General features: G+C 36.0%; 8 protein-coding genes across 12 annotated transcripts; 4 read left to right on the forward strand and 4 right to left on the reverse strand.

The window, feature by feature from the left end:
- The first annotated feature begins 1,071 nt into the window (after positions 1 to 1,071).
- On the forward strand, positions 1,072 to 3,595 carry LOC9315391 (probable transcription factor PosF21). Of its 4 annotated transcripts, none has more exons than XM_021029240.1 (7): positions 1,072 to 1,162; positions 1,334 to 1,403; positions 1,520 to 2,163; positions 2,473 to 2,605; positions 2,704 to 2,788; positions 2,877 to 3,241; positions 3,358 to 3,595. In XM_021029240.1, exons 3-6 carry the CDS (start codon positions 1,550 to 1,552, stop codon positions 3,209 to 3,211), a joined length of 1,167 nt encoding a protein of 388 aa, XP_020884899.1. In that variant the 5' UTR covers positions 1,072 to 1,162; positions 1,334 to 1,403; positions 1,520 to 1,549; the 3' UTR covers positions 3,212 to 3,241; positions 3,358 to 3,595. The 4 variants fall into 4 exon arrangements, with proteins under 4 accessions (XP_020884899.1, XP_020884901.1, XP_020884902.1 ...); XM_021029242.1 differs by having other exon boundaries at positions 1,073 to 1,162; positions 1,334 to 1,364; XM_021029243.1 differs by lacking the exon at positions 1,334 to 1,403 and having other exon boundaries at positions 1,085 to 1,162.
- A 317-nt stretch (positions 3,596 to 3,912) lies between these two features.
- LOC9315392 (B-box zinc finger protein 25) lies at positions 3,913 to 5,612 on the forward strand. 2 transcript variants are annotated; one of them, XM_021027951.1, is made up of 3 exons: positions 3,913 to 4,447; positions 4,793 to 5,086; positions 5,177 to 5,612. In XM_021027951.1, exons 1-3 carry the CDS (start codon positions 4,265 to 4,267, stop codon positions 5,414 to 5,416), a joined length of 717 nt encoding a protein of 238 aa, XP_020883610.1. In that variant the 5' UTR covers positions 3,913 to 4,264; the 3' UTR covers positions 5,417 to 5,612. The 2 variants fall into 2 exon arrangements, with proteins under 2 accessions (XP_020883610.1, XP_020883611.1); XM_021027952.1 differs by having other exon boundaries at positions 3,968 to 4,447; positions 5,180 to 5,593.
- Positions 5,566 to 8,536, reverse strand: LOC9315393 (probable fructokinase-1). The gene is made up of 4 exons (XM_002881126.2): positions 7,957 to 8,536; positions 6,721 to 7,053; positions 6,033 to 6,149; positions 5,566 to 5,906 (listed from the first exon to the last, which is right to left on the reverse strand). Exons 1-4 carry the CDS (start codon positions 8,353 to 8,355, stop codon positions 5,778 to 5,780), a joined length of 978 nt encoding a protein of 325 aa, XP_002881172.1. The 5' UTR covers positions 8,356 to 8,536; the 3' UTR covers positions 5,566 to 5,777.
- Positions 8,537 to 9,562: 1,026 nt separating this feature from the next.
- LOC9317240 (pentatricopeptide repeat-containing protein At2g31400, chloroplastic) lies at positions 9,563 to 13,221 on the reverse strand. The gene is made up of 4 exons (XM_021027601.1): positions 11,002 to 13,221; positions 10,631 to 10,847; positions 10,348 to 10,532; positions 9,563 to 9,999 (listed from the first exon to the last, which is right to left on the reverse strand). Exons 1-4 carry the CDS (start codon positions 13,095 to 13,097, stop codon positions 9,705 to 9,707), a joined length of 2,793 nt encoding a protein of 930 aa, XP_020883260.1. The 5' UTR covers positions 13,098 to 13,221; the 3' UTR covers positions 9,563 to 9,704.
- Positions 13,222 to 14,495: 1,274 nt separating this feature from the next.
- Positions 14,496 to 15,360, reverse strand: LOC9317241 (rRNA-processing protein CGR1). Its single transcript, XM_002881128.2, has one exon. The coding sequence runs from the start codon at positions 15,313 to 15,315 to the stop codon at positions 14,719 to 14,721; it is 597 nt and encodes a 198-aa protein (XP_002881174.1). The 5' UTR covers positions 15,316 to 15,360; the 3' UTR covers positions 14,496 to 14,718.
- A 488-nt stretch (positions 15,361 to 15,848) lies between these two features.
- On the reverse strand, positions 15,849 to 16,812 carry LOC9317242 (B3 domain-containing protein At2g31420). Its single transcript, XM_021027139.1, is given in 2 exon segments — positions 15,849 to 16,309; positions 16,312 to 16,812. Coding segments are annotated over 2 exon segments (645 nt in total). The 5' UTR covers positions 16,658 to 16,812; the 3' UTR covers positions 15,849 to 16,010.
- Positions 16,813 to 16,863: 51 nt separating this feature from the next.
- On the forward strand, positions 16,864 to 18,455 carry LOC9317243 (pectinesterase inhibitor 5). The gene is made up of 2 exons (XM_002879280.2): positions 16,864 to 17,330; positions 17,935 to 18,455. Exons 1-2 carry the CDS (start codon positions 17,121 to 17,123, stop codon positions 18,286 to 18,288), a joined length of 564 nt encoding a protein of 187 aa, XP_002879326.1. The 5' UTR covers positions 16,864 to 17,120; the 3' UTR covers positions 18,289 to 18,455.
- Positions 18,456 to 18,815: 360 nt separating this feature from the next.
- On the forward strand, positions 18,816 to 20,010 carry LOC9315394 (pectinesterase inhibitor 5). The gene is made up of 2 exons (XM_002879281.2): positions 18,816 to 19,274; positions 19,423 to 20,010. The coding sequence occupies exons 1-2, from the start codon at positions 19,074 to 19,076 to the stop codon at positions 19,759 to 19,761; spliced, it is 540 nt and encodes a 179-aa protein (XP_002879327.1). The 5' UTR covers positions 18,816 to 19,073; the 3' UTR covers positions 19,762 to 20,010.
- Positions 20,011 to 22,408: the final 2,398 nt, after the last annotated feature.

The following is a 22,408-nucleotide window of genomic DNA, read 5'->3' on the forward strand; positions in this document are numbered from 1 at the left end:
CTTTAATCAGAGATATGTAATAAAAGAAGATTGGAAATAGTGTTTAATCTATTAATTGTATGGACCTAATAAATTTCATTGTAAATCTATTAATTAATCATTTACAATGATTTTTTCTAATCAGAGATATGTAATAAAAGAATATTGAAAATAATGTTTAATTAATAGATTTACAATAAATTCATTGTAATTAATATAGGAGATTTTCAACTGACCGTCAATTCAAAAGATGATACATTGAATTTATTAGATCCATACAACTATGTTTGTGATCAGTGGACATTATATATTCCAATCTAGGCATGGGCATTCGGTTAACCATTCGGTTTCGGTTCGGTTACGTTCGGTTTCAGTTAGTTTGGATATGATAATATAATAACCATTCGGATATTTTAAGAATTTCGGTTCGGTTCGGTTCGGTTTGGATATTTAAATAGATAATCGTAACTAACCAAACTTTTATCACGTTCGGTTTGGTTCGGGATTTTACCCAAATTAACCAAAATTTACCGTAACTAACCAAAATTAACCAAAAAAATACAAAAAGAAAATACAAAAAAAGAAAGTATTAGAAAAAAAATATTAAAATTTGATTCAATTTTGTAAAAGAGTATTTAACTTTGACAAATATAACAAACAATATTTGAATATTTTGATTATTTAAAGTATTTGATTATTTTGATTCTAAAAATAATTAATATTTTGAGTTTATAATTATAGTTTTGGATATTATTTTTGGGTATCTTATAGGTTTTTGGATATTTCGGTTAACCGTTTGGTTATCGGTTCGGTTCGGTTCGGTTTTGGTTAGTTTGGATAGGGGATTTTACAAACCATTCGGTTATTTTAAAAACTTCGGTTCGGATATGGTTCGGTTTTTTTCGGTTCGGTTCGGTCGGTTATTTGGTTAGCGGTTTTTTTGCCCAGGCCTATTCCAATCCAACAAAAGAAAAGAGCATGAAGCGACAAGGCCTTGATTTGATGGGCTTTGAGCCCATAAGTTGTTTAACAAAAAGGCCTTATGGTAACAAGTTGACATTAATATATTCTTCGTTTATCTCTTCTGCAATCTCTTTCTTCGTCACACTCACGGAAATGGCGGAACACGCAAAACGACGCGTTTTAAGAGCATATTACCTACTCATCATGATGATGATCTGTTGTAAGAATCGAATTCTCTCCTTCCCTCATCTCCTAGATCTCTCTCTTCTCTTCCTCTCATTTCCTTCTCCAAAAACTCAAATTTCCCTCTTTATTTTGTCCTAAAGCCTTAAACTTTAACCTGAAAATCTTACATTTTTTCTCCTGGATCTCGCTCTCTCTCTATTTGCAGAGTCACACTACAGCTGATTTAGATCTATTTTGTTAGTGGGTCTTACAAAGTCGTCTCCTTTGATTCAGGGGTATGATTAAAAACGTGTCCTTTTTCTATGGTTGCTTCACTGTTTCTCTTCCATGTAGTAAGTTACTAGCTTGAATTCGCCAACTTACTAGTCTTATGTGTGATAATCTTTTGCAGGATTGTTGATTTGTTGATAAGTCAGTAGAAATGGATAAGGAGAAATCTCCGGCACCTCCTTGTGGAGGTCTTCCTCCTCCATCTCCATCAGGTCGATGCCCTGCATTCTCAGAAGCTGGTCCCATTGGTCATGGATCAGATGCTAATCGAATGAGTCATGATATGAGCCGTATGCTCGATAATCCACCTAAGAAGATTGGACATCGTCGAGCTCATTCTGAAATCCTTACTCTTCCCGATGATTTGAGCTTCGATAGTGATCTTGGTGTGGTTGGTAATGCTGCTGATGGAGCTTCTTTCTCTGATGAGACTGAAGAAGACTTACTCTCTATGTATCTTGATATGGATAAGTTTAATTCTTCTGCTACATCTTCTGCTCAAGTTGGTGAGCCATCAGGAACTGCTTGGAAAAATGAGTCAATGATGCAGACAGACTCAACTTCTAATCCTCAGAATACGCTTAATAGTTTTGGCGAAAGACCAAGAATCAGGCATCAACATAGCCAATCTATGGATGGTTCAATGAATATCAATGAGATGCTTATGTCCGGGAATGAAGATGATTCTACAATTGATGCTAAGAAGTCCATGTCTGCTACTAAACTTGCTGAGCTTGCTCTCATCGATCCTAAACGTGCTAAGAGGTAATTAGTTTTCGTCTTTTCTTCTGTGATTCTCTGGTTTCTTAAGTCATGTTTATAGTTTGGAATCCAAACTTTGGATGGACTTGGTGAATGTTTTGTGCTTTTGGTTTCAATCTTTAGCCACCAGTCATTTAGTTGCTTCAACTGTTGCCACATGACTTCTGGAATGGCCTACCCTCACGAAACATGAATGAAACTGTTACTTGATTTCGAGTTCACTTTTCTAACATAAGCGTTTGCGTTTGTACAATCGAGAAGTTTTTGTTATGAGTGAAGCAAGTGTATGATTTTTTTTGTGTCATACAATAGGATATGGGCAAACAGGCAGTCCGCGGCAAGATCAAAAGAGAGGAAGACGAGATACATATTTGAGCTTGAGAGAAAAGTACAGACTTTGCAAACAGAGGCTACAACTCTCTCAGCCCAGCTGACTCTCTTACAGGTTGGTTTTGACTTGCTCTTTCTTCATGCTGATTGAAATTAAATCTAGCATTATAATGTTCGCTCACGTATTGTGATATTTTATTCCTGTTTGTTCAGAGAGACACAAATGGCTTGACTGTTGAAAACAATGAGCTGAAGCTGCGGTTACAAACAATGGAGCAGCAGGTTCACTTGCAGGATGGTTAGTTTATTTTATTGCAAACAATATCTCTCTGTGCGAAGACTGCTATTTGGTTCATATGATCAATTCTATCTTATCTCTTAAACAGAACTAAACGAAGCACTTAAGGAGGAAATCCAGCACCTGAAGGTGTTAACTGGCCAAGTTGCTCCATCAACGCTGAACTATGGGTCGTTTGGATCAAACCAGCAATTCTATTCCAACAATCAGTCAATGCAAACAATCTTAGCTGCAAAACAGTTCCAGCAACTTCAGATTCATTCACAGAAGCAGCAACAACAACAGCAACAACAACACCAGCAACAGCAGCAGTATCAGTTTCAACAGCAACAGATGCAACAGCTTATGCAGCAGCGGATTCAACAGCAGGAACAACAAAATGGAGTAAGACTCAAGCCTTCTCAACCCCAAAAAGAGAGCTGAGGAATATGAATGTTTCCACTTAAGTGAGAGGTGCTCCTCCTGAACCATCCCTTTCTCATTTATATATTGTTGTACATCCATCAATTGCAGTCTCTTGGATTTTAGTGTTTAGCTAACACAGCTTATCGGGGTGCCTTGCCCTACAGGGTATTGGCGTTTAGGTGCTAAGAAGAAAGCCTTTTGGAAGAAAACATTTGGATAGCCCAAAGAAACAGAGTTCCTTGCAATGCAATGCACTGCAATTATTAGTTGTTTGGATTTGGTTATTTTGGTATAGAGACTGGGTCTCGAAATCATAGTATGTAAAAAAATATAATCACGTTAATTTGTTATAATCTTATAACAATTGTGTTTAAGATATATACAAACCCATTTGTGTTATGATATTTGTTCACTATTGTTATTGGTAAATATCCAAATCATTTTCAGAGAATTAAATACTACTGACTTGATCCTCTAAAAGAAAGAAGGAAAGCCACAAGATTAGTCCACACACAAAGGCCAACAAACTTGAATTGATATTAAAGAACATTAATGTCTTCTCCAATATGCAATACAGACCGCAAAAAAAACTTTTCAGCCGACGAAATTGTTGTTAAACATTGTCCACAAGATTTTACGGCTAACACTGTATACAGAGTCAGAAAAAAACATTAAATTGTCAATTTTCACAAAAAAAAAAAAAAAAGTTAATTAAAGATCACTTTTTATTAACTTTAAAATACAAGTGAAATAGACAGAGAGGAAGAGAAACAACGAGAGCCGCAGAAGTTGAAGAAATGAGGACCTACAAGGCATTGATGTAAGAAGCAAGGATGTGGTTCCTTTTGATAGCCAAAATCTGATAAAACCTTCTTATCTTCTTCTCTTCTCCAATCACTCACAGAAACAAAACTGCTTTTGTCTCTCAAGTCCTTTGTCTTTTAAAAAGGTTTTGTTCTTGAACAAGAGAAGAAAACAAGAGGCTGATTTTCCTGTTTTGTAGATTCCTCTGATATTCAGATTCTCACTTCTCAGGAAACCCTAAAGGAAAGTTCTGTTTTTTTGAGAAATATGAAGATACAATGTGATGTGTGTGAGAAAGCTCCGGCAACGCTTATATGTTGTGCCGATGAAGCTGCTCTGTGCGCTAAATGTGACGTTGAGGTTCATGCTGCTAATAAGCTAGCTAGTAAACACCAACGCCTTTTTCTTGACTCTCTATCAACTAAATTCCCTCCTTGCGACATCTGCCTTGTAAGAATTTCTCCTCTTCTCTTTTTTGTCTCTCTGTTTGTCTCTATTTGTATCTGAAGAGATCTTTGTGTGTTTTGAGGAGATCTAGTGATTGAGCTGAGCTTGGTAGATTCTTTAAGTGTAGTGATCGAGAAGTTTCTTAGCTTTGTTACAAAGATTTAAGTTTATAAATCTAAGTTAAAGATTGTAGTGGGATTTCAAGAGATTTATTAGTTTTTGGATGTTTTTAGTTTGCAAAGGTTGGATTTTCAGACCCAATTTTTGGTAGATATTCTTAATGGGATCTAGGGAAACACATGCTCAAGCTCAAGGTTGCTTATGTAGTAAATCTTTGTTGACTTGCAGGAGAAGGCAGCTTTCATATTCTGTGTAGAGGATAGGGCTCTGCTGTGCAGAGACTGCGATGAGGCTACCCATGCACCAAATACTCGCTCTGCTAATCACCAGCGTTTCTTAGCCACTGGAATCCGAGTTGCTCTTAGTTCCACTAGTTGCAGGCAAGAAGTGGAGAAGAATCACTTTGACCCATCTAATCAGCAGAGTCTCTCTAAACCGCCAACTCAGCAACCCGCTGCTCCATCTCCTTTGTGGGCTACCGATGAATTCTTCCGCTACTCCGATCTTGAGTGCAGTAATAAGGTGAGAAGTGGTTTACTAAATCGATGAATACTATATGTCTTGGTTTGTAACTTGTTTTGACATGTATATAAATCACTTGTTGTACATTAGCAGAAAGAGCAACTCGACCTCGGGGAGCTGGATTGGCTTGCAGAGATGGGTCTGTTTGGTGACCAGCCTGATCAAGAGGCTCTACCGGCAGCAGAAGTTCCCGAGCTTTCCTTTTCACATTTGGCTCATGTTCATTCCTACAATAGACCTATGAAGTCTAATGTTCCCAACAAGAAGCAGAGACTTGAGTACCGGTATGATGATGATGAAGAGCACTTCCTAGTCCCTGACCTAGGCTAAAGTATGGATGAACTAATGAGCTTTGTAATAAATAGCACTTAGTTCGCATATGTCTCTACACGGGCTCATATATTGTTTTCGCCTTGCTTTCTCCATGATCTGATTCGAACCAGTAATAGGTTTGTGTATCACTGTATACAGGCTAAAACTTGGAAAACCTTATCATTTTATTAGCAAGTGATGCCTTGAATTGCAACATACGTCTTTTTAAATCATTACATTTGAAGAAGAGTAACAAAAACAGAGCGGAATGCTGAATTCGTTTCTCTTCTTGATCTCAACCATTCGAAAACAAGAATACAAAAAGAGAAGAAAGCCGCGGAAACAGATTACGTGGTAGAAGCTTGAGTTGTTTTTGTTTCTATTTCTTTTCAAGAAAGCTGCGAACTTCAGCATCTGAGGGAAGAGCTGGAATGGCTCCTTTCTTGGTCGTGGTGATTGCTCCACAAGCATTTGCGAATCTCAGCACTTTTCTCAATCTCTCTTCGTCCTGTTAAATAAACCCGACATGTCATCAGATATTGAAGTTTGAACCTATATACTATCTTGAAGATAAAGAAGGATTCATCCAATGGATGCACATTGATTATTTGGATGCTTCTTTTGAAAGTTATACCTCGAGAACGGATTGATCATCCACAATCTGGTTTAGAAGAGCACCGACAAAGGAATCTCCAGCTCCGGTTGTATCCACAGCGTTCACATGGAAAGGGTCAACAGATCCTTTGAAAGTCTATACAGTTTAGTAAATAAAGTATATAAGAAGAGAGACCTATTTTGGTAGAAGGTCACAGAGTAACTGCCGTAAAGAAGTAAGAACAAATCGTTTTCATGTTCATGTGATTCGGCAAATGAGAAAAGCAAAAGTAACTTCCTTTCTTGACAAGAACATTTGTCATGTTTGATAAACCAAGAACCTTAGAAATCACGACTTTTTGGTACCCTTGATTGATTAAAGAAGTACTAATCTTTTGGAGGGTCCACGACAAATATTAAATTTCTTATTCAGTAGGTGAGATCTACCAAACCTACTAATAATTTAATCAACGTGAAAGAATTGATTCCGGCAGCAGTATTGAAATACCCTGTTCTGATTATTCTTTTTTAATATGTTTCTCGAATCCTATTTTAAAAAGATGTTAACATAAAAGCAATCTTGTAATAATAGTATATAGCACACTAGTTTTGCCTTCTGGCATCACCTAATGGACACAAGACACAAAGCATAACCAAGAGACAATTATGTTGATGATAGTGATAATAATGATGAATGATGATGGTAAATGCATAAAGATGTTTGTTACCTTGGTGTAATACCGACAGCCCTTTTCACCGAGAGTAACAAGCAAGAGCTTCAAGTTGGGATGCCACAAGGACAATGCGGTCTCATCATCGATTTTGTTGCTTCCAGTTAGAAACTCAAGCTCAACATCGCTCACCTTGATGATCTCAGCTTTGTCCCAGATGCTCATGATCTGTGTCTTGGCTTCTTCCTTTGATGGCCACAAAGGTTCCCTGAGGTTTGGATCATAGGAAAGAAGAGCTCCGGCCTCTTTCGCCACTTCCATGGCCTTCAAATGAGCTGACCTACACGGCTCCACTATCAAACTTATTGATCCATAGTGAAACACTTTCGCCTACACAAAAACACACCACATTGGTCACATAAACGTCAAACTAACATAAGAAAACAAAAGCCAGTTTGGTACCAAAAAGTAACACAACTTGGATCATAAGGAATATAATTATCAAGGGACCCAAATGTGGTTATGATTCTTTATGTTTTGAATATTAACTACGACAAGGGTCAATCAGTATCAAACTATTCAAGAAAAGCAAAAGATCCTCGCCATGAAATTAGCTGTAAAGGTTAATATATAAACAAATTTACACAAAAAAATTCAACCTGACATCATTTCACACCATTGCTATAAAAAATCAAGATCTTTATTTACACATAAATATTCTTTTTTTTTTTTTCTTTTTTTCTTTTCTTACACATAAATATTCAACCTGGCATCATTTCCCACCATTGCTAAAAAAAAATCAAACTTTACACGAATATGTGCACATTTACTTTAAATCACATCAATGAACCCAAAAATACTCAAGACTATCAATATAGATAAAAAAGAACACAGATTAAGCTCACTACAAAACCACTTAAGGGAAACATTTCATTAGAATCAAGCTAGATGGTGATGGTTAACTAATTTGCTTGTTCACGGCCAAAAGGTTATAGCTTTTATTTTGGGTAAAAATTGAAAAAAGAAATTGGAGAAATCACGTGGATCTAAATAGGACCCGCGAAAATAAAAAATAAAAAATCTTAGAGAAAGAAAGAAAAGTCACCGCCAGTGAGTGAGATCATCTTCTACGTTTCTAAATTCAATAACGCGATTCCCAATAACACTCCTAATCAAATTTTGTTTCTGCGTTTCCCAGAAAATTCAAACTAAAAAACCTCTAGATCTCGTGAAGATCTGGGTTTCTACAATCGTAAAACATCTAGATATCAGAGAGGAGAGATTTAAACGTACGGATCTGATGAGGTCGAGATTGAGTTCATCAGGACGGAGAAGCATATCGGCGCTAGGATTCCGGTAAAACATAAACTCACGATCTCCATCAGCACGTAACGTAACGAAAGCTAGAGCAGTTCTAGCTCCTGTATCGAAGTTAATCCCCTGATCATCGACACCGTTCTTCCTCAGAATCCCAGCCAACATATGACCGAACTCGTCGTCTCCAAGTTTTCCGACGAAGGCGGATCGTCCACCGAGACGAGAAACGGCGATTGCGACGTTTGCGGGAGCACCGCCTGGAGCTTTGAGGAATCCAGGAGCTTCGGCGAGTGAGACGCCGGATTCGGTTGGGACGAAATCGATTAGCATCTCGCCGAAGCTAACGATCAGTCCTTTATCACCGTTGGATGCCATATTAGATCAGAGATCTGTGAATCGTTGGATCAAATCGGAGAATCGAGAAAAATGGAGAGTAAGGGAGAGAATATAAAAAATGAAGCACGGAAGGAGAATGGTTTATATAGACAACGATGGGACTGGTGAACAAAGGCTACTACTGATATTAACGTATTTTATTATATAAGATAAAAATTTTAAAAATCCATAATCCACAAAAATATCAAAATATAAAAACAAATGAGACAATGAGTTTCTAATAAAATGCAAAAAATCTTGTTACCTTTTCAACATTTTGCCCCAGAGTATTTGATTTTTCTGTTTCGTTTTCTATGATTTTGTTTTTTCTCTGTATCCTTTTATGATCAAATTAAGAAAAATTGTATATCAGTAGACAAAAATAACTCGATATGTTGCGTGACAAATAAACTTACTACAAATTTCTTGGTGTCAGGTTAAGAGGATAATGACAAAACACCAACAAGATACTCTCACGTGTTCAACAAATTATTTATTCTCGGTGGGTTTTATTTTTATTTATTCAATTGTTTTATTTTTTACTGTATTAGTATTAACTATTTACCATGAATTTTGTTGGTGGTTGTTTATTGTGGGTTTTGGTAAGAAAATAATGAAATAAATATGTGTCATCATGTCATCTGACATAAATTTAAAATAAAGTCAAGATTAATATAGAATTTTAGTTTGTTCTACAAAGTTTGATTTTTTAGGTTTTTGTTTTATTTTTTATTGATTAAAATTAATATATCATAAATTTCAAGACGTAATGATTAACTGTTTTCTAATACTATTGATTCAAAGTTATTAATAATATGTTTAGTATAAAAAAGTAATTAACAAATGATTAAACAATGATTCCTTCTTAATATATGTGAAAACTCTACAACATCGATATCGATCTTCTAAGAACATGTAGTATAATTTACCAACAGTTGAAAAAAAAACAATTAAAAAAGCAAGTTAAATACTAAGTAGTTGAAGCGCCACTGGGGTGTTGACAAGTTGAACTATTTTAATTATAATCAAACTGGTTTACTTTAGAAAACCTGTGGATTCTCTGTTCAGTTTCCATTAAACCAGCAACGGATCACGAAACGGCCAATGTCAATAGAGATTTTCTCTCTTTAATTTCGACTACTTCTCCTACAATGAATATTAATTGTAGGAAAAAAGTAATCCTTTTTGTTTCTAATTAATCTCAAGATTAGCTTAAACATATGATTCATGATTCACATAATTAATCGAGTTGCTTGTTACAAAATATTAGCACAGAGCAAACATTGTTAGGACCAAATGGTCCTAAACACTTGATGATCATCATAATTTGTTTTACATCACACACTAAGCTACAAAAGAAGAGGCTGCAAAGTAAGCGAGGTCTGTTCCCGTTCTTGTTGGTCTGTTGATTTCATTGTTGTAGTTGCTCTGGTGGTGCTTATGTGGTCATGGAGGATTAAGAGTTTGAGTGTAGCTGATTCACGCAGCCAAGTTGCTACCACCGAACCGCTTGATGTGAACCGTCCCATGTTGCATTTTGACAGGTGAAATGGTGCGTCCATTCCTCTCAAAAGGACTTCAACCGCTCGTTTTAGTGCTCCGTCTCCAACCACTTTGCTGTGTTTCCCCCAGCCAGTCAATATACTGCCACAATAAAAAGAATCAACACAACAACATATCACAAGTTTTGCACTAACCCGGATAGTGATAAGAGTTAAGGATCTCGAAAGATATGCAAACAAGACCACACCACATAAATAATGAGCCTCTTTAAAGACACTATAATCGTAATGTACGACTAATAACTTAAACTATCACAAGAAAACATAGCATCCAGGACATGCTGCATATCAGATTTCAAAAAAGAGGAGATTGGACTACATTCCCGGGGCTCTGATGGAGTTTTAGGAAGCAACCATAGCTTGAAAAGTGTTGGGTATTATAGGCCGGTTTAAGTTGATAGTTGAACCCCAAGAGCTCCTTGTAGCTTACCTCAAGACTTTAGGTAACTCATGACCTTCATAGACAATGGAGCGTATGTTTAGTAGCCACGCATGGACCATTGCGCGTGCAGCTCCAGAAGACATGAGGTGTAAGTCCAAGCAAGAATCAGACCACACGTTCTCCCAAACTTGCCTAGATCTTCCCTCAAGTGCTACCAGTTCTGCACCTCGTTTCTATACAAAAGGTTCCCAAAAGTAAGCCTTTGTACTAATAGTAACGCATAAAAAACCGGTTACAAAACTTGGCCTCTACAATATCAGTGTTATTTTACCTGACCAAAGTGCCAAAGCATGTCGGTTAGAGCATTGTAGAAGGCAGAAGCAGTTGAACCGTCCATTTCATTTACTTTGTCAAATAAGCTCTGCGCTTGGAGCCATACATTCTCTCTCTGACCCATGAGAAGTCCATGAACAACACCATATACCTTATTATCAAACAGCCTGAGCTCCTCTAGCAGCATTGATGCATCTTCAAATGAGTTACACCGACTACATTGATACAAACATGTCAACAAAATAAGAATCCTCACCAAAATGCAGCCAAAAAGCATTACCACATAGAGCTAATCTAAGATAACCCTAACAATTGGGTCATATCTTTCACTTGCTAACTTCAAAAAGGGAATCCAAAAGAGAAACAAACCTGCAAGCATTCAGAATCGCTGAAAAGGTTACAACATTTGGTTTAATTTCCAGCTGATGCATTTTGCGGAAAACTTCCAATATACAGGAGAGCTCCTGCATACCCTCCTTACAATCTTTCGTCATGCGGTTATTACCCTCAGATGTTAACTGCCCAAATAACTGTATTACCCGATTACCCTCTGTTTCAGTCAATTCACTCAGAGCAGAAGAAGAGAAAGGCAAAGATCCAACTTCTAAGTCATTGGCTCCACCATTGCTATAATCAGCTGATCTCTCCATTGTTGCAGAACGACCAAAGGCATCGATTATGGAATTATAAGTTACAACATTAGGACTAATCCCTTCCTTTGTCATCTCATCGATCAAAGAAACAGCAGAACCCACCAACCCATTCTTGCACAATGCATCAATCAATGCACTGTACAAAACAACATCAGCTCTTAATCCGGCACTCTTAAACTCCCTAAATACCTCCATTGCCTCTTTATACAAACCTCCTTTCGAGTACCCATCGATCAACGTTGAATAAGTCAGTAAGTTAGGCAACACATGCTCTCGCTTCATCTCAGCGAAAACTTTTTTCACTTCATCATATTTCCCTTGTTTCCCATATCCACCAAGAAGAGCATTATAAGTCACAACATCCTTCTTAATCCCAACAGATGCCATTTCTCTCAGAATATCCAAAGCTTCTTCAGATCTACCAACTTTAGTATAGATCGAAAGCAATGTATTGTAAGAAACTCTATCCAATGCAATATTAAGATATCTCATCTCACCAAACAAGTTAAGAGCTTCATCAAATCTTCCGGCTTTTGCAAACCCATCAATAACTGTGCTATAACTTACAACATTAGGCATGATTCTCTTAGCTGGCATCTGAGCGAGGATTTCGAAAGCAAGGTCCATCTGCCCACCTTTGCAAATTGCATCCAAAAGAGTATTATAAGAAAAGACATCTTGCTCAATCCTTCTATTCGACATCTCATCAAACAGATTCCTTGCTGCTTCCCACAACCCTCCTCTACTGCAAACAGCAAGCAAAGAGTTGAAAGTTATTCTATCTGGCTGCACACAGTTCCTCTGCATCTCATCGAAAAACTTGGCTACTTGCTTAAACTCCATCCCGCCTTTACCGCAAGCGTCAATCACAGCATTGTAGGTAACCAAATTCGGCCTCAAGCCATACTCTTTCATGGAGTTGAAGACACTAATGGCTTCCTCATGGAGCCCACTTCTCCCATAAGCACTTATAAGAGCCGAGAAGGCGTAAACTGTGTTTCCATATCCACCAGAGAAAGCAGTTTCAAAAATCCTCTTAGCAATGGTTACTTTGCCATATCTACCGAGAGTACTTATCATAGCACTAGCTAACTTCCCCTGCTCGTTCTTTCTCCTCTCTCGTTTAACCGCAAACTCATAAAAGCCAACAGCTTTATCGCACTCACCACGATTCCCTAACTCACGGATTATATAGGTACAGTCGTCAGAGCCACACAGCTTTGACTCGAAGCTCAACATTAGACTATGGAACATCTCATCGTCTCCAGAGAAATCGATAGCGTTTTGAAGTGCATCTTCAGCAGCAGAGCTATGTCGAGTGGCCATTGTAGTCTTAGGTCGCCCGAAATGCATCTTGGAGACGAATCTAGTCGATCGTCGACCCGAGAAATCCGATGAAAGATCGGATTTTGGGGTTTGGAGAGGCGAAAAGTTAGGAGTCTGTGATAGTTGAGCTGGAGCTACAGTAGCTACAGATGAAGGCGGAGGAGCTGAGCCACGAGGAGACGAAGATACACCATACGGACGGTGATTGTAGTTTGGGTTTTGCCTGGTCTGACGATGGTTATTGGTGGTGGTGGAGACGAATCGGGTAGATTGACGACCGGAGAAATCTGATTTGGGGGTTTGCAAAGGAGAGAAATTTGGAGTAGTCTGTGACAGATGAGCTGAAGAAACAGAGGCGACGGCAGAAACAGAGGCTGTAGAAGAGGGAGGAGCTGAGGTAACGGCGCGACCGGGACGAGGACGCTGTGGAAGCCATGGACGGTGGTTGTTGGTGGTGGTAACCCAGTGAGGCGGCGTTGACGCCATTGAAAGGAAGAGTTTTGGCGATTACGAAAATCGAAAGAGCTACATAAGGATAGGGTTTTTCATGCTTCTTTGGAATTCGTAAAGACTCAAAACTTTTTGGAGCCGATAGATAGAGAGAGATGATGAATTGGACTATCCTCTGCTTCCCAAAAAAATGATTTTTTTAATATTTGCTTCCGAAATTGATTAATTCACCAAAAGTCATGGTTACTTTTTGTTTGTTTATTTTGCAATAATTGTCACATATTTGTTTTCCAAATGTGTCTCTGTTCTGTTAAATATTTTGTGTAGATTTTCCTTTTCTAAATATTCCATTCCTATAAATCATTTTATCAGATGTTCTGAGAGGAGATCTGGGAAAAGATATGGTATTGGTTGAGCTTTATGCGACCAACTCTCACCAAATTATGTAATCATCCACCTACCTATAGACGAGTAGAAGAACATTTGGATGTTTCACGAGTCATTGTCTCCCACCTAATATAGCAAAAAAGTAAATGTTGAAACAATCTAAAAACTCGGAGAGGATCTTTGTCTTGTTTCTATTTGAATTTAAGAATCAGAATTTTCCTAACTCCAAAGGAATCCTAAGGTTCCTGATGTCAAGATATTCAACGCTTGCGTCACAAATTGATCATATATCTGAATTACTGTCACACAAAACTTCTCAATAGATTTCAGCTTGACATATCTGGTCCAACATTAGCTTACATGTTGTGTAAGATCCTCAACAGTAAAGTGACTGCCATAGAGATGTTTATTATTCGTCTCTCATCCAATGAAACAATTATAAAGCTCTTTCACAAGACAGAATTACAATTGAAATTACTCGTAACTCGTAAGAACAGCTAATCAGCTCAATTCAAACAAAACCGAGAACACATCACAACAAGCAAAACTCATGGGATCATTCAACTGTTATATTTCAGCAAAACTAGAACCAGACAAACGCTATTGAAATGAAACCATAAATGTCATTAGGTTAGAGATTCAGTATTAGAGAAACACCAAGATCCTTATCAAGAACCATAACCAGAAATAGCAATGAACAACTACATAACTAAGGTGTGATAAATTCAAGACAATCATAATCAAAATTCAAGACATTACAAAGCACTTTCACAGGATAGGACTACAATTGAAATACTCGTAAGAACATCTAAAATCAGCGCAATTCAAATCAAGAGGAACTCATGGGATCAACCCTTTCTATGCTTGTCACTTAATTGAAAACACATCCGAACAAAGCTATCGAAATGAAACCATAAATCGAAGTCAGTATCTATCTCTATCGCACCAACGGTAAAAGGCAGCACATGAAACACCAAGATTCAAGAAGCAGAGCCAGACATAGCAATGGACAAACAACATAACTAAGGTGCGACAGATTCAAGACTATTAGACAATGATAATCAAAATCCAATTTCTCAAAGGAGTGAAATTGAAACTGCAAACAAAAGATGGGTTCTAATCTGTTGAAGCAAAACACTGTTTCTCACTATTAAACTTCCACAACATTTAGCTCTCAGCTGCAAATTGTTAACTAAACAACACAGAATAAACCTCATGAGAAAATACAAAAACGAAAACAATTGCCTTTAAAGAGAAGGAACAAAAATCCCTAATTTGTGATACTCTTCTTGCTACCACCACTCAACATCTCCTCAGGAATATTCTTGAGATGCTTCCTCTGCTTAGACTTAGCAATTTTCTTCAAAGTCTTAGGATTTGTAATCTTCTGCAACTTAGTACCAGTTCTCAAAACATTCTCCTTCTTCCTCTTCTCTCTCTCTTCCTTCTTCTTCCTCTTCTCAACCTTATTATTCCTAATCTCTTCCTTAAGCTCATTCATCCTCTCCTTATACGCTCTCTTAATCTCCTTCTGCCTCTTCATCTCCTCCAGATCTGGTTTCCTGTTCTTCACAAACCTCCCTGAAGATCTGTGAGTTCGCGGCTGTTTCCAATTCCGTCCAGAGACTTTCCCGGCGATTACACCGTCGTAGGTGGGTCTCTCAACCGCTACAGCCATAGGTTTGGCAGGATTTTCAGAGGAAGCGACGGCGCTGCGTTTTGCGGAAGGAGGAGCACCATCGATGTCCATAGATGCTTCATCGGCGATTGCTTCGGCGGCGGCTTGTTCTTGAGATTCGCGTTTACGTTTGTAGGTTTTGCCGCCGAATCCTTCGTCAAGGCACCGGAAATCTACGGTGCAAGCCATTTCTCCTTCTTCTTCGTGTGGCGGTGAGGTTTTGGAGGAACTTTAGGGTTTCTCGAGTATTTATATGAGTGGATGGAGACAGGGTAACAATTCCGGTTTTTAGCTTCCCACTCCAATTCAATAATCGAATCGAACCGAACCGGAATTTGATGATTTGACGTGATTCAATTACTCTGGTTTAGTTGATGCAATCCCAACTAGGCCTGGGCGTTCGGATATTCAGATCGGGTTATTTATCTTTATAAATCTAATCTTTTAGGTTGTGAATATCCATATTGCAATACACAATATATAAATTATTGATTCAAGCTATTAACATATGTAGCTAAGAATGATAAACCTATTAATTTTAAAAATACAGATATATTTATAGAAATTTGTAAATACGAAAATTAGATATATTAAATCATTCTACAGTTCAACTAGCAAAAAATAAAAAAAGTAAATTCCACCTTTCCGCAGCTAACAAATTAAATCAAATTCTAATTTGTTTTTACTAAATCTGCATTTAATTTATATTCCAAAGTTGTTTATGTTTTTTTGTTAATAAATCAGCATTATTACCAATCAAATTAAAATAAATTAATTCAGAAAATAAGGTTATTGGACAAATATCCAACCTCTAACTCAACAATAGAAAAACAAAAAAAAAACTCCAAAAAAGTCTGAAAACAAATTCCTTTGTTACTTGTGACTCAAGCAACGTTGTGACGACTTGATGAAGGACGAAAGCTGCACTCATCAGATTTGGTCGGAGAAGAGAGAGCAAAACAAATTTTTCCACTTCCATCTCGAAAGGACCAGATTTCAATCATGTGATTGACTTCAAAGATTTTTGTGGCAATCACTTTGTTCCAACCATTATTGAACACATATTTCCAAACCCCGTATCCATTACCTTTCCACTTCCTTAAATCAACGTCATGCTTACGCGACTTAGGATCCACCAAAACCACTTTCAAACCTTCCTTTTCAGTCTTCAAAAATTGTTCTCATCCTTTGTCAAAAAATCTGTATTTTTTAACTGGCTGAGATGCATTGAGAGACACGATTGGGTTGTGTTGAGATCAGTTTGAACCAGCTGCTTCCTCTTTATGATTAGCTTTGGATCGTATCCATTCTCTTTTCTCATCACTTTCACAAGCCAGTCTGGTATCGAATCGCGTGTTTCGGGACTCGGGATGTCGACAATGATTCTCTTTTTTTCTTTGTAAACTATTTGAGCTGATTCTTCCAACATATCTAGTTTCCAAAACTTACAAATATCTGAATTCTCCATTGTGCGACCAGAACTACAAGAATTAAGGAAGAGATTTAATAACAAGCTTAAGAGAGAGAACATTGTGATCTTCTTATATAGCAAAATTTTAATCACGTTCTTACTAAGATTAGTTAATATAAGAATAAGTTAAACCCTAAGAAGATTATAGAATCTTCTAATGATAATTTCTTATTCTTAGTTCTCAATGTTTTTTATTTTTATTTTTAATAATTACATGAATTCTCTGTTTTTCTTATATTCTTTTTCTTTGAGATTAATAATTATTGGACGTTAGTTTTCTTCTTTAATCCCTTTAACGTTATAAACCCAAACATTAAACTGCCATTAGTTTTTCATGGTTCTTATCGACTGTTACTATTTTAATGAACTACCATTCAAAGTCATAGATTTTCCCAAAAAATTCTGGCATCTCGTTCTCATCCATATATTATTATTACCTGTTTTAGCTTTGAATTTAACTATAAATGGAATATTTGAAACACAAAAATGGAAACAAAATTAAGAAACACCTTTGTTTCTCAATATGGCCAAAATGCTAATAAAACACAAAAAAATTCTTCCATTGTTGTTATTGTTAGTGCTCTTTGCATTCCCAATGTCAAATACAATGCCAATCACAGACGTACACAATTTTTGCAAGGAAACGTTTGAAGTAGATTTCTGCCTGAAATACATTGGGTCGGACCAACGTATGGTAGCCGCACGCGACTTCAGTGACATGTTTTTAATTGCGGTAACTTTAGATAATTATTAATGTAACAATTTTGATTAATTTGTATTAATTTTATTTTTAACTAGGATGAGAAGTTTTTTTTTTTGTTGGTAAAATCAATAATTTATTTTGATTGATATTAAAATGAATTTATAACCATGGAGCAAGTAATTGTTAAAAATTAATATCCGTTAAGAATGAAACAAATCACAAATATAAAATATATAGATAAATAGACATAAATATATACATCTATTTAGAAAGTCAAATATTAACTATTAAAATTTTATAAATCAAGAAAAGTCTCTAACAATAACGTTTGATATGAAACTGATTTTTTTTTTTTCTGTTTTTCTCAAAAAAAAAAAAAAATTGTTAGAAGATCGGATGTAAGACAGATATCTAAGAGTTTGACTATATTACCAAAAAAGGCAAGATATTTGTTAAATGTTAGTAAAATTAGGGATAATGATAGATTATAGTAGAAAAATTGTTACCACACCAGTTCATGTATTATTAAATAGCATCCAAAATACTAAATAGAAGGTTAAAGAAAATCTTTGGTTTATTCATATTCTACAAAAGAAATATTGTTTTTGGTTTCTGATTGAGACCTTCTTATTAGATATCTGAGACCCAAATTCAAGTGACCAATGCAATCACACATATCAACAATATCCGCCAAAGTTTAAATGATCCGCTTGGGAAGAATCGGATCGGTGTATGCGAGGAAAAATACGAGGTCGCGGCCACTAGTTTTCACAAGGCTTGGGAAGTTGGACAGAAAAAGTCAAATTCATCAACGGACCGTATGGAGATAACCAGAAGCACGCAAGCTGGCTTTGATGCTGTGTGTGAGTGCGAAGACGAATGGTCAAAGCATGGTCCGAGACAAGAGTCTCCTCTCACTTTCTATTACCATAATGTTCTAAAACTATGTCAAATTACTCGTCTTATTATCAGCAAGCTTGAGGCTTAAGTTGTATTGGAATTTGATTTACTTTGGATATTAATTGGTTTAGCTTATTCACTCACACTTTTAACAAACCCGATTTTTCTCTGTTTCTAGTTTATAAACCCGTTTTTTGAACTGATCTGTAATATTTATTGGTTAAATGAATAAAACCTTTTTGATGTTTTTGATAATTTATCATCATTGCGAGAAAAACATTACGTTTAAAACCCTCGAGTTTCGACGCAATTTGGGGTATACACCTGAATGCGATTTTCAAGCAAAAACCAAGTCGGGAGATTTAAAAATGCTAAAAATGTACGTTTGAATTTATATAAAACCTTTTTTCGAAAAGAAAAAAAAAACCATCGGTTTGCTAAATTAGCAGAAATTCGAAAGCAAAAAAAAACTGTCTATGTTGTCTTTTTGGAGATGCATTATGCAAATATAGAGTTTTCTAATTTATTAAGGAATCGCATCCATACGTTATCATTAATTACTGTTTTAGCTTTAAATATAAATAAAAAGTAAAATGAAATTGAAGCACACAGAAAAAAAAAAAGAAAAAAAAAAGGAAAAGTCTCGTTTAGCAATTAGCATTATTAAGATAGGAAATTACTATTATTTATTTGGAAACTTATTAGCTTTTACTTTATAAATATGTTGGTTACGAGAAAAGTTTTAATCATCCAATCAATAATATAAGTTTTTCTAGGATTCTATTCTCAAACATTCTTATTCTGAAAGCAAAATTCTCTGTTCTCGTTCTTAATCACAAAAGTCTAACAAATAAACAAATTTTGTTTCTCAAAATGGCCACAATGCTAATAAACCACATGTGTTTCTTAACGTCGTTGATATTGATCGCGTTTCCAGTAGCAAACGCTATTCCAGCCAGAGACATTGACAAGCTATGCAAAGAGACTACTGATGTGCCCTTCTGCCTCCAATACATTGGGTCGGATCCACGAATACCAGCCGCACGTGACCTCAGTGACGTTCTTTTAATCGCGGTACGTATGTTATGAATGTTATATACATATATTGCAAACCAATTCTATTCCATCGATAAATAGTTATCCAAAGAAAAATAGAAAATCATTGAAAAATTGTGGCTTATTGGAATGTACTTAATCTTGTTTCTGTTGTAAACTTGATCAGATAACGCACTCAAAAATGCAAGTGGATGATGCAACCACTCATATTGACAGAGTCCGTCGAAAGTTCAGTGGTCCGAATGGGAAGAGACGGATCGAGGTTTGCAAGACGAATTACGGAATAGCTTCGGCTAGGTTTCACACTGCTTGGGAACTTGGACTTCAAAAATCGTTTTGGGATGTGGAAAAACTGGCAAGGATTGGCACCAACGCTGTGATCGACTGCGAAAACGTATGGAGAAGGGATGGTCCGATACAAACGTCTCCTCTCACTTTCTATAACATGAATGTTTTCAAGCTATCTGGAATCATTCTTCTTATTTTCGACAAGCTTGTGACCTAATTGTACCGGAATTTCATGGTCACGACCCAAGTTACGTGTAGTAAAAGTTGGGAGATAATAGATTCGTGGGACAATCGTAACCTCATTATTTTTTGTAGGGCATCTTTCTTTTTTTTTTTTTTTTTTTTCACTTTCTATAGTAAAAGAAAAGGATATAGATTAAGATTATTGAAAAATTGTGTTTTACTCTCTCTTTATAAAAATAAATAAATTAGTTCCGGTTTATTATTTCCGCAAAGGAATCCAAAACAGCCTCAAGCCTCCTCCTTCAGTATAACAACACAATAACAATAACATGTTTCAAAACAAGCAATGCATCCAATCGGCCTAGCTATCATACATGTATTGGCCCGTAAATAAGCAATACATCCATTTTCATTGTGGTCTGCTTCACACAAGTTTCGTTTATCTAGTTCCTTTTTCATGTTTAAAAAAAAAATGATATTGGTGGTGGAGGAGAAAAATATGGTGTTCGTATGCTTATGGGCTATGGCGTTTGTAAGTGGACGGAGAATGTGTCCCGGTACGGTGTTGGATTAACAAACAAGATTGTGACATTGACGTTAGGATCATTGATTCAATGCTTTGATTGGGGAAAAGTCAACGGTGACAAGAGTTTGATATATATATGAGTGAGGGTCCGGGAATGGTAATACGTACGATGGTGCTGTTACGAGCTTTGAATCAGCTTCGACCCATTATGAATAAGTCTCTGCCACAGTCAATGGTTTAGTTATACTTGTTAGTGATAATTGAGTTTGGTCGTATATATGTTACATATTTTACATATATTGATATATATATATTGATATATTATATATATATATATATATTTTTACATACATATGATATGTGTCAATGTTTATTAATATTTAATGGGTGTGTGTTAGAGAAGTTGTGTTGTTTCGCTTGTCAGTTTCTAGACGCAAGGAACGGTTACCACTGTAAGATGTTATATAAGTGTGTGTAATGTCTCAGAAAACTAATAACAAGTTTCGGTTGCATAAAATAAAAGTTTCTGTTTCGTTCTTGTTTCTTTTAAAGGAGAGATAATTCTCTATCTCTTACTCTGTTTCTTCCTCACAAGTTTTATTAGAGCACTCCCAATGGAGGTTTCTAAACATTGGTTTCTTAAATAACTAGAATATGACCCGCGGTATATCGCTGATTAATTATTTGATTTTTTATTTTATCTTTTTATAAACTGATGAATTTGTTGTGTATAATATTTTTTGTTGTACACCGCGGGTCACATGCGTTGTATATAAAAAATAAAAAATTTAAGTTGTATTTGTTTTGTTTACTGTTTAAGATTGTATAATTAAATTTTGATTTGTTAATTCTAGGATTTCACCCGTGATATATTGTCCCGTATTAATACCAACCCAAACCCGTCCAACCATATACTCCTGTCCTGTGGAATTAAACATCATTTTGTTATTTTTTAATAACACTTTTATTTAAAAGACATATAATTCGAGTTAATTTAAAAGTCTACTTTCAAATAGTTTCCATAATATATATATATATATATATATTTTTTTAAAATTAGTATGTGTTATTGGACCAACCCGTAAAAATAATTTATAATTGTATCTTAAAATGCTAAATAATTGTATTTTAATTTGTTAATTTTAGGATTTCACCCGTGGTTAGGGGTGTCAAAATGGATAAACCGATTCAAACCGATCCATAATCCAATGAGTTTAGGCTTAAATGGTTTATGAGTTGATCCAACTCATTTGTTAAATGGATTGAGTCAATCCATTAATCCAATTATTTGATGGTTTAATGGTTAAATGAGTTAATCCATGAAAATAAAATAATTAATTAATTAATAAATATTATCATCATATAATGCTACAAATAATAATTAATGACATAAATGAGTTATGATATCACGTTTTTGGCGGAAAAATCACGGAATCACGTTTTCGTGGGAAAATCCGGAATCACGCTTTTGGCGGGAGAAATATGGAATCATGTTTTTGGCGGGAAAATGTGGATCGCTTTTTGGCGGAAAAATGCGGAATCATGTTTTTGGCGGGAAAATGTGGAATCATGTTTTTGGCGGAAAAATGCGGAATCATGTTTTTGGCGGGAAAATGTGGAATCACATTTTGGCGGGAAAATACGGAATCACGTTTTTGGCGGGAAAAATACGAAATCATGTTTTTGGCCGGAAAATGTGAAATCACTTTTTGGCGGGAAAATCACGGAATCACATTTTGGCGGGAAAATTTACGGAATTGCATTTTTGGCGGGAAAATGTGGAATCACTTTTTGGCGGGAAAATCACGGAATCACATTTTTGGCGGGAAAATGCGGAATCACGGTTTTGGCGGGAAAATAGGAAATCACGTTTTTGGCGGAAAAATGTAGAATCATATTTTTGGCGGGAAATGCGAAATTCCATTTCTAGCGGAAAATTTTACAGAATTGCATTTTTGGCGGGAAAATGTTGAATCACGTTTTGGCGGAAAAATTTATTTCATGGATTTAATAGTTAAATCATGTCTACATTGGTTTATTAAAATCAGTTTTGACATTTGATTTGATTATATTTGGTTTAGACATTTGATTTAGAATGTTTAATTTTTATTGGTTTGGTTATGAGTAATCCACTAATCCATTCTAACATAAACCA

Source organism: Arabidopsis lyrata, assembly GCF_000004255.2.
Source record: "Arabidopsis lyrata subsp. lyrata unplaced genomic scaffold ARALYscaffold_4, whole genome shotgun sequence".
In the NCBI taxonomy this organism is placed as follows: domain Eukaryota; kingdom Viridiplantae; phylum Streptophyta; class Magnoliopsida; order Brassicales; family Brassicaceae; genus Arabidopsis; species Arabidopsis lyrata.

Bases quoted from the DNA above. Each gene is read 5' to 3' on its own strand.
- LOC9315391 (XM_021029240.1), top strand. From the start codon at position 1,550: ATGGATAAGGAGAAATCTCCGGCACCTCCTTGTGGAGGTCTTCCTCCT. The intron at 2,606-2,703 runs GTTGGTTTTGAC...CTGTTTGTTCAG, and splicing joins CCCAGCTGACTCTCTTACAG to AGAGACACAAATGGCTTGAC. The intron at 2,789-2,876 runs GTTAGTTTATTT...TCTCTTAAACAG, and splicing joins GCAGGTTCACTTGCAGGATG to AACTAAACGAAGCACTTAAG.
- LOC9315392 (XM_021027951.1), top strand. From the start codon at position 4,265: ATGAAGATACAATGTGATGTGTGTGAGAAAGCTCCGGCAACGCTTATA. The intron at 4,448-4,792 runs GTAAGAATTTCT...GTTGACTTGCAG, and splicing joins CTCCTTGCGACATCTGCCTT to GAGAAGGCAGCTTTCATATT. The intron at 5,087-5,176 runs GTGAGAAGTGGT...GTTGTACATTAG, and splicing joins ATCTTGAGTGCAGTAATAAG to CAGAAAGAGCAACTCGACCT.
- LOC9315393 (XM_002881126.2), bottom strand. From the start codon at position 8,355: ATGGCATCCAACGGTGATAAAGGACTGATCGTTAGCTTCGGCGAGATG. The intron at 7,054-7,956 runs GTACGTTTAAAT...GTTTTTGTGTAG, and splicing joins ATCTCGACCTCATCAGATCC to GCGAAAGTGTTTCACTATGG. The intron at 5,907-6,032 runs GTATAACTTTCA...TTTATTTAACAG, and splicing joins ATGATCAATCCGTTCTCGAG to GACGAAGAGAGATTGAGAAA.
- LOC9317240 (XM_021027601.1), bottom strand. From the start codon at position 13,097: ATGGCGTCAACGCCGCCTCACTGGGTTACCACCACCAACAACCACCGT. The intron at 10,848-11,001 runs GTTTGTTTCTCT...GTATCAATGTAG, and splicing joins GCGATTCTGAATGCTTGCAG to TCGGTGTAACTCATTTGAAG. The intron at 10,000-10,347 runs GTAAGCTACAAG...TTATTGTGGCAG, and splicing joins GAGTTACCTAAAGTCTTGAG to TATATTGACTGGCTGGGGGA.
- LOC9317241 (XM_002881128.2), bottom strand. From the start codon at position 15,315: ATGGCTTGCACCGTAGATTTCCGGTGCCTTGACGAAGGATTCGGCGGC.
- LOC9317243 (XM_002879280.2), top strand. From the start codon at position 17,121: ATGGCCAAAATGCTAATAAAACACAAAAAAATTCTTCCATTGTTGTTA. The intron at 17,331-17,934 runs GTAACTTTAGAT...CCTTCTTATTAG, and splicing joins GTGACATGTTTTTAATTGCG to ATATCTGAGACCCAAATTCA.
- LOC9315394 (XM_002879281.2), top strand. From the start codon at position 19,074: ATGGCCACAATGCTAATAAACCACATGTGTTTCTTAACGTCGTTGATA. The intron at 19,275-19,422 runs GTACGTATGTTA...AAACTTGATCAG, and splicing joins GTGACGTTCTTTTAATCGCG to ATAACGCACTCAAAAATGCA.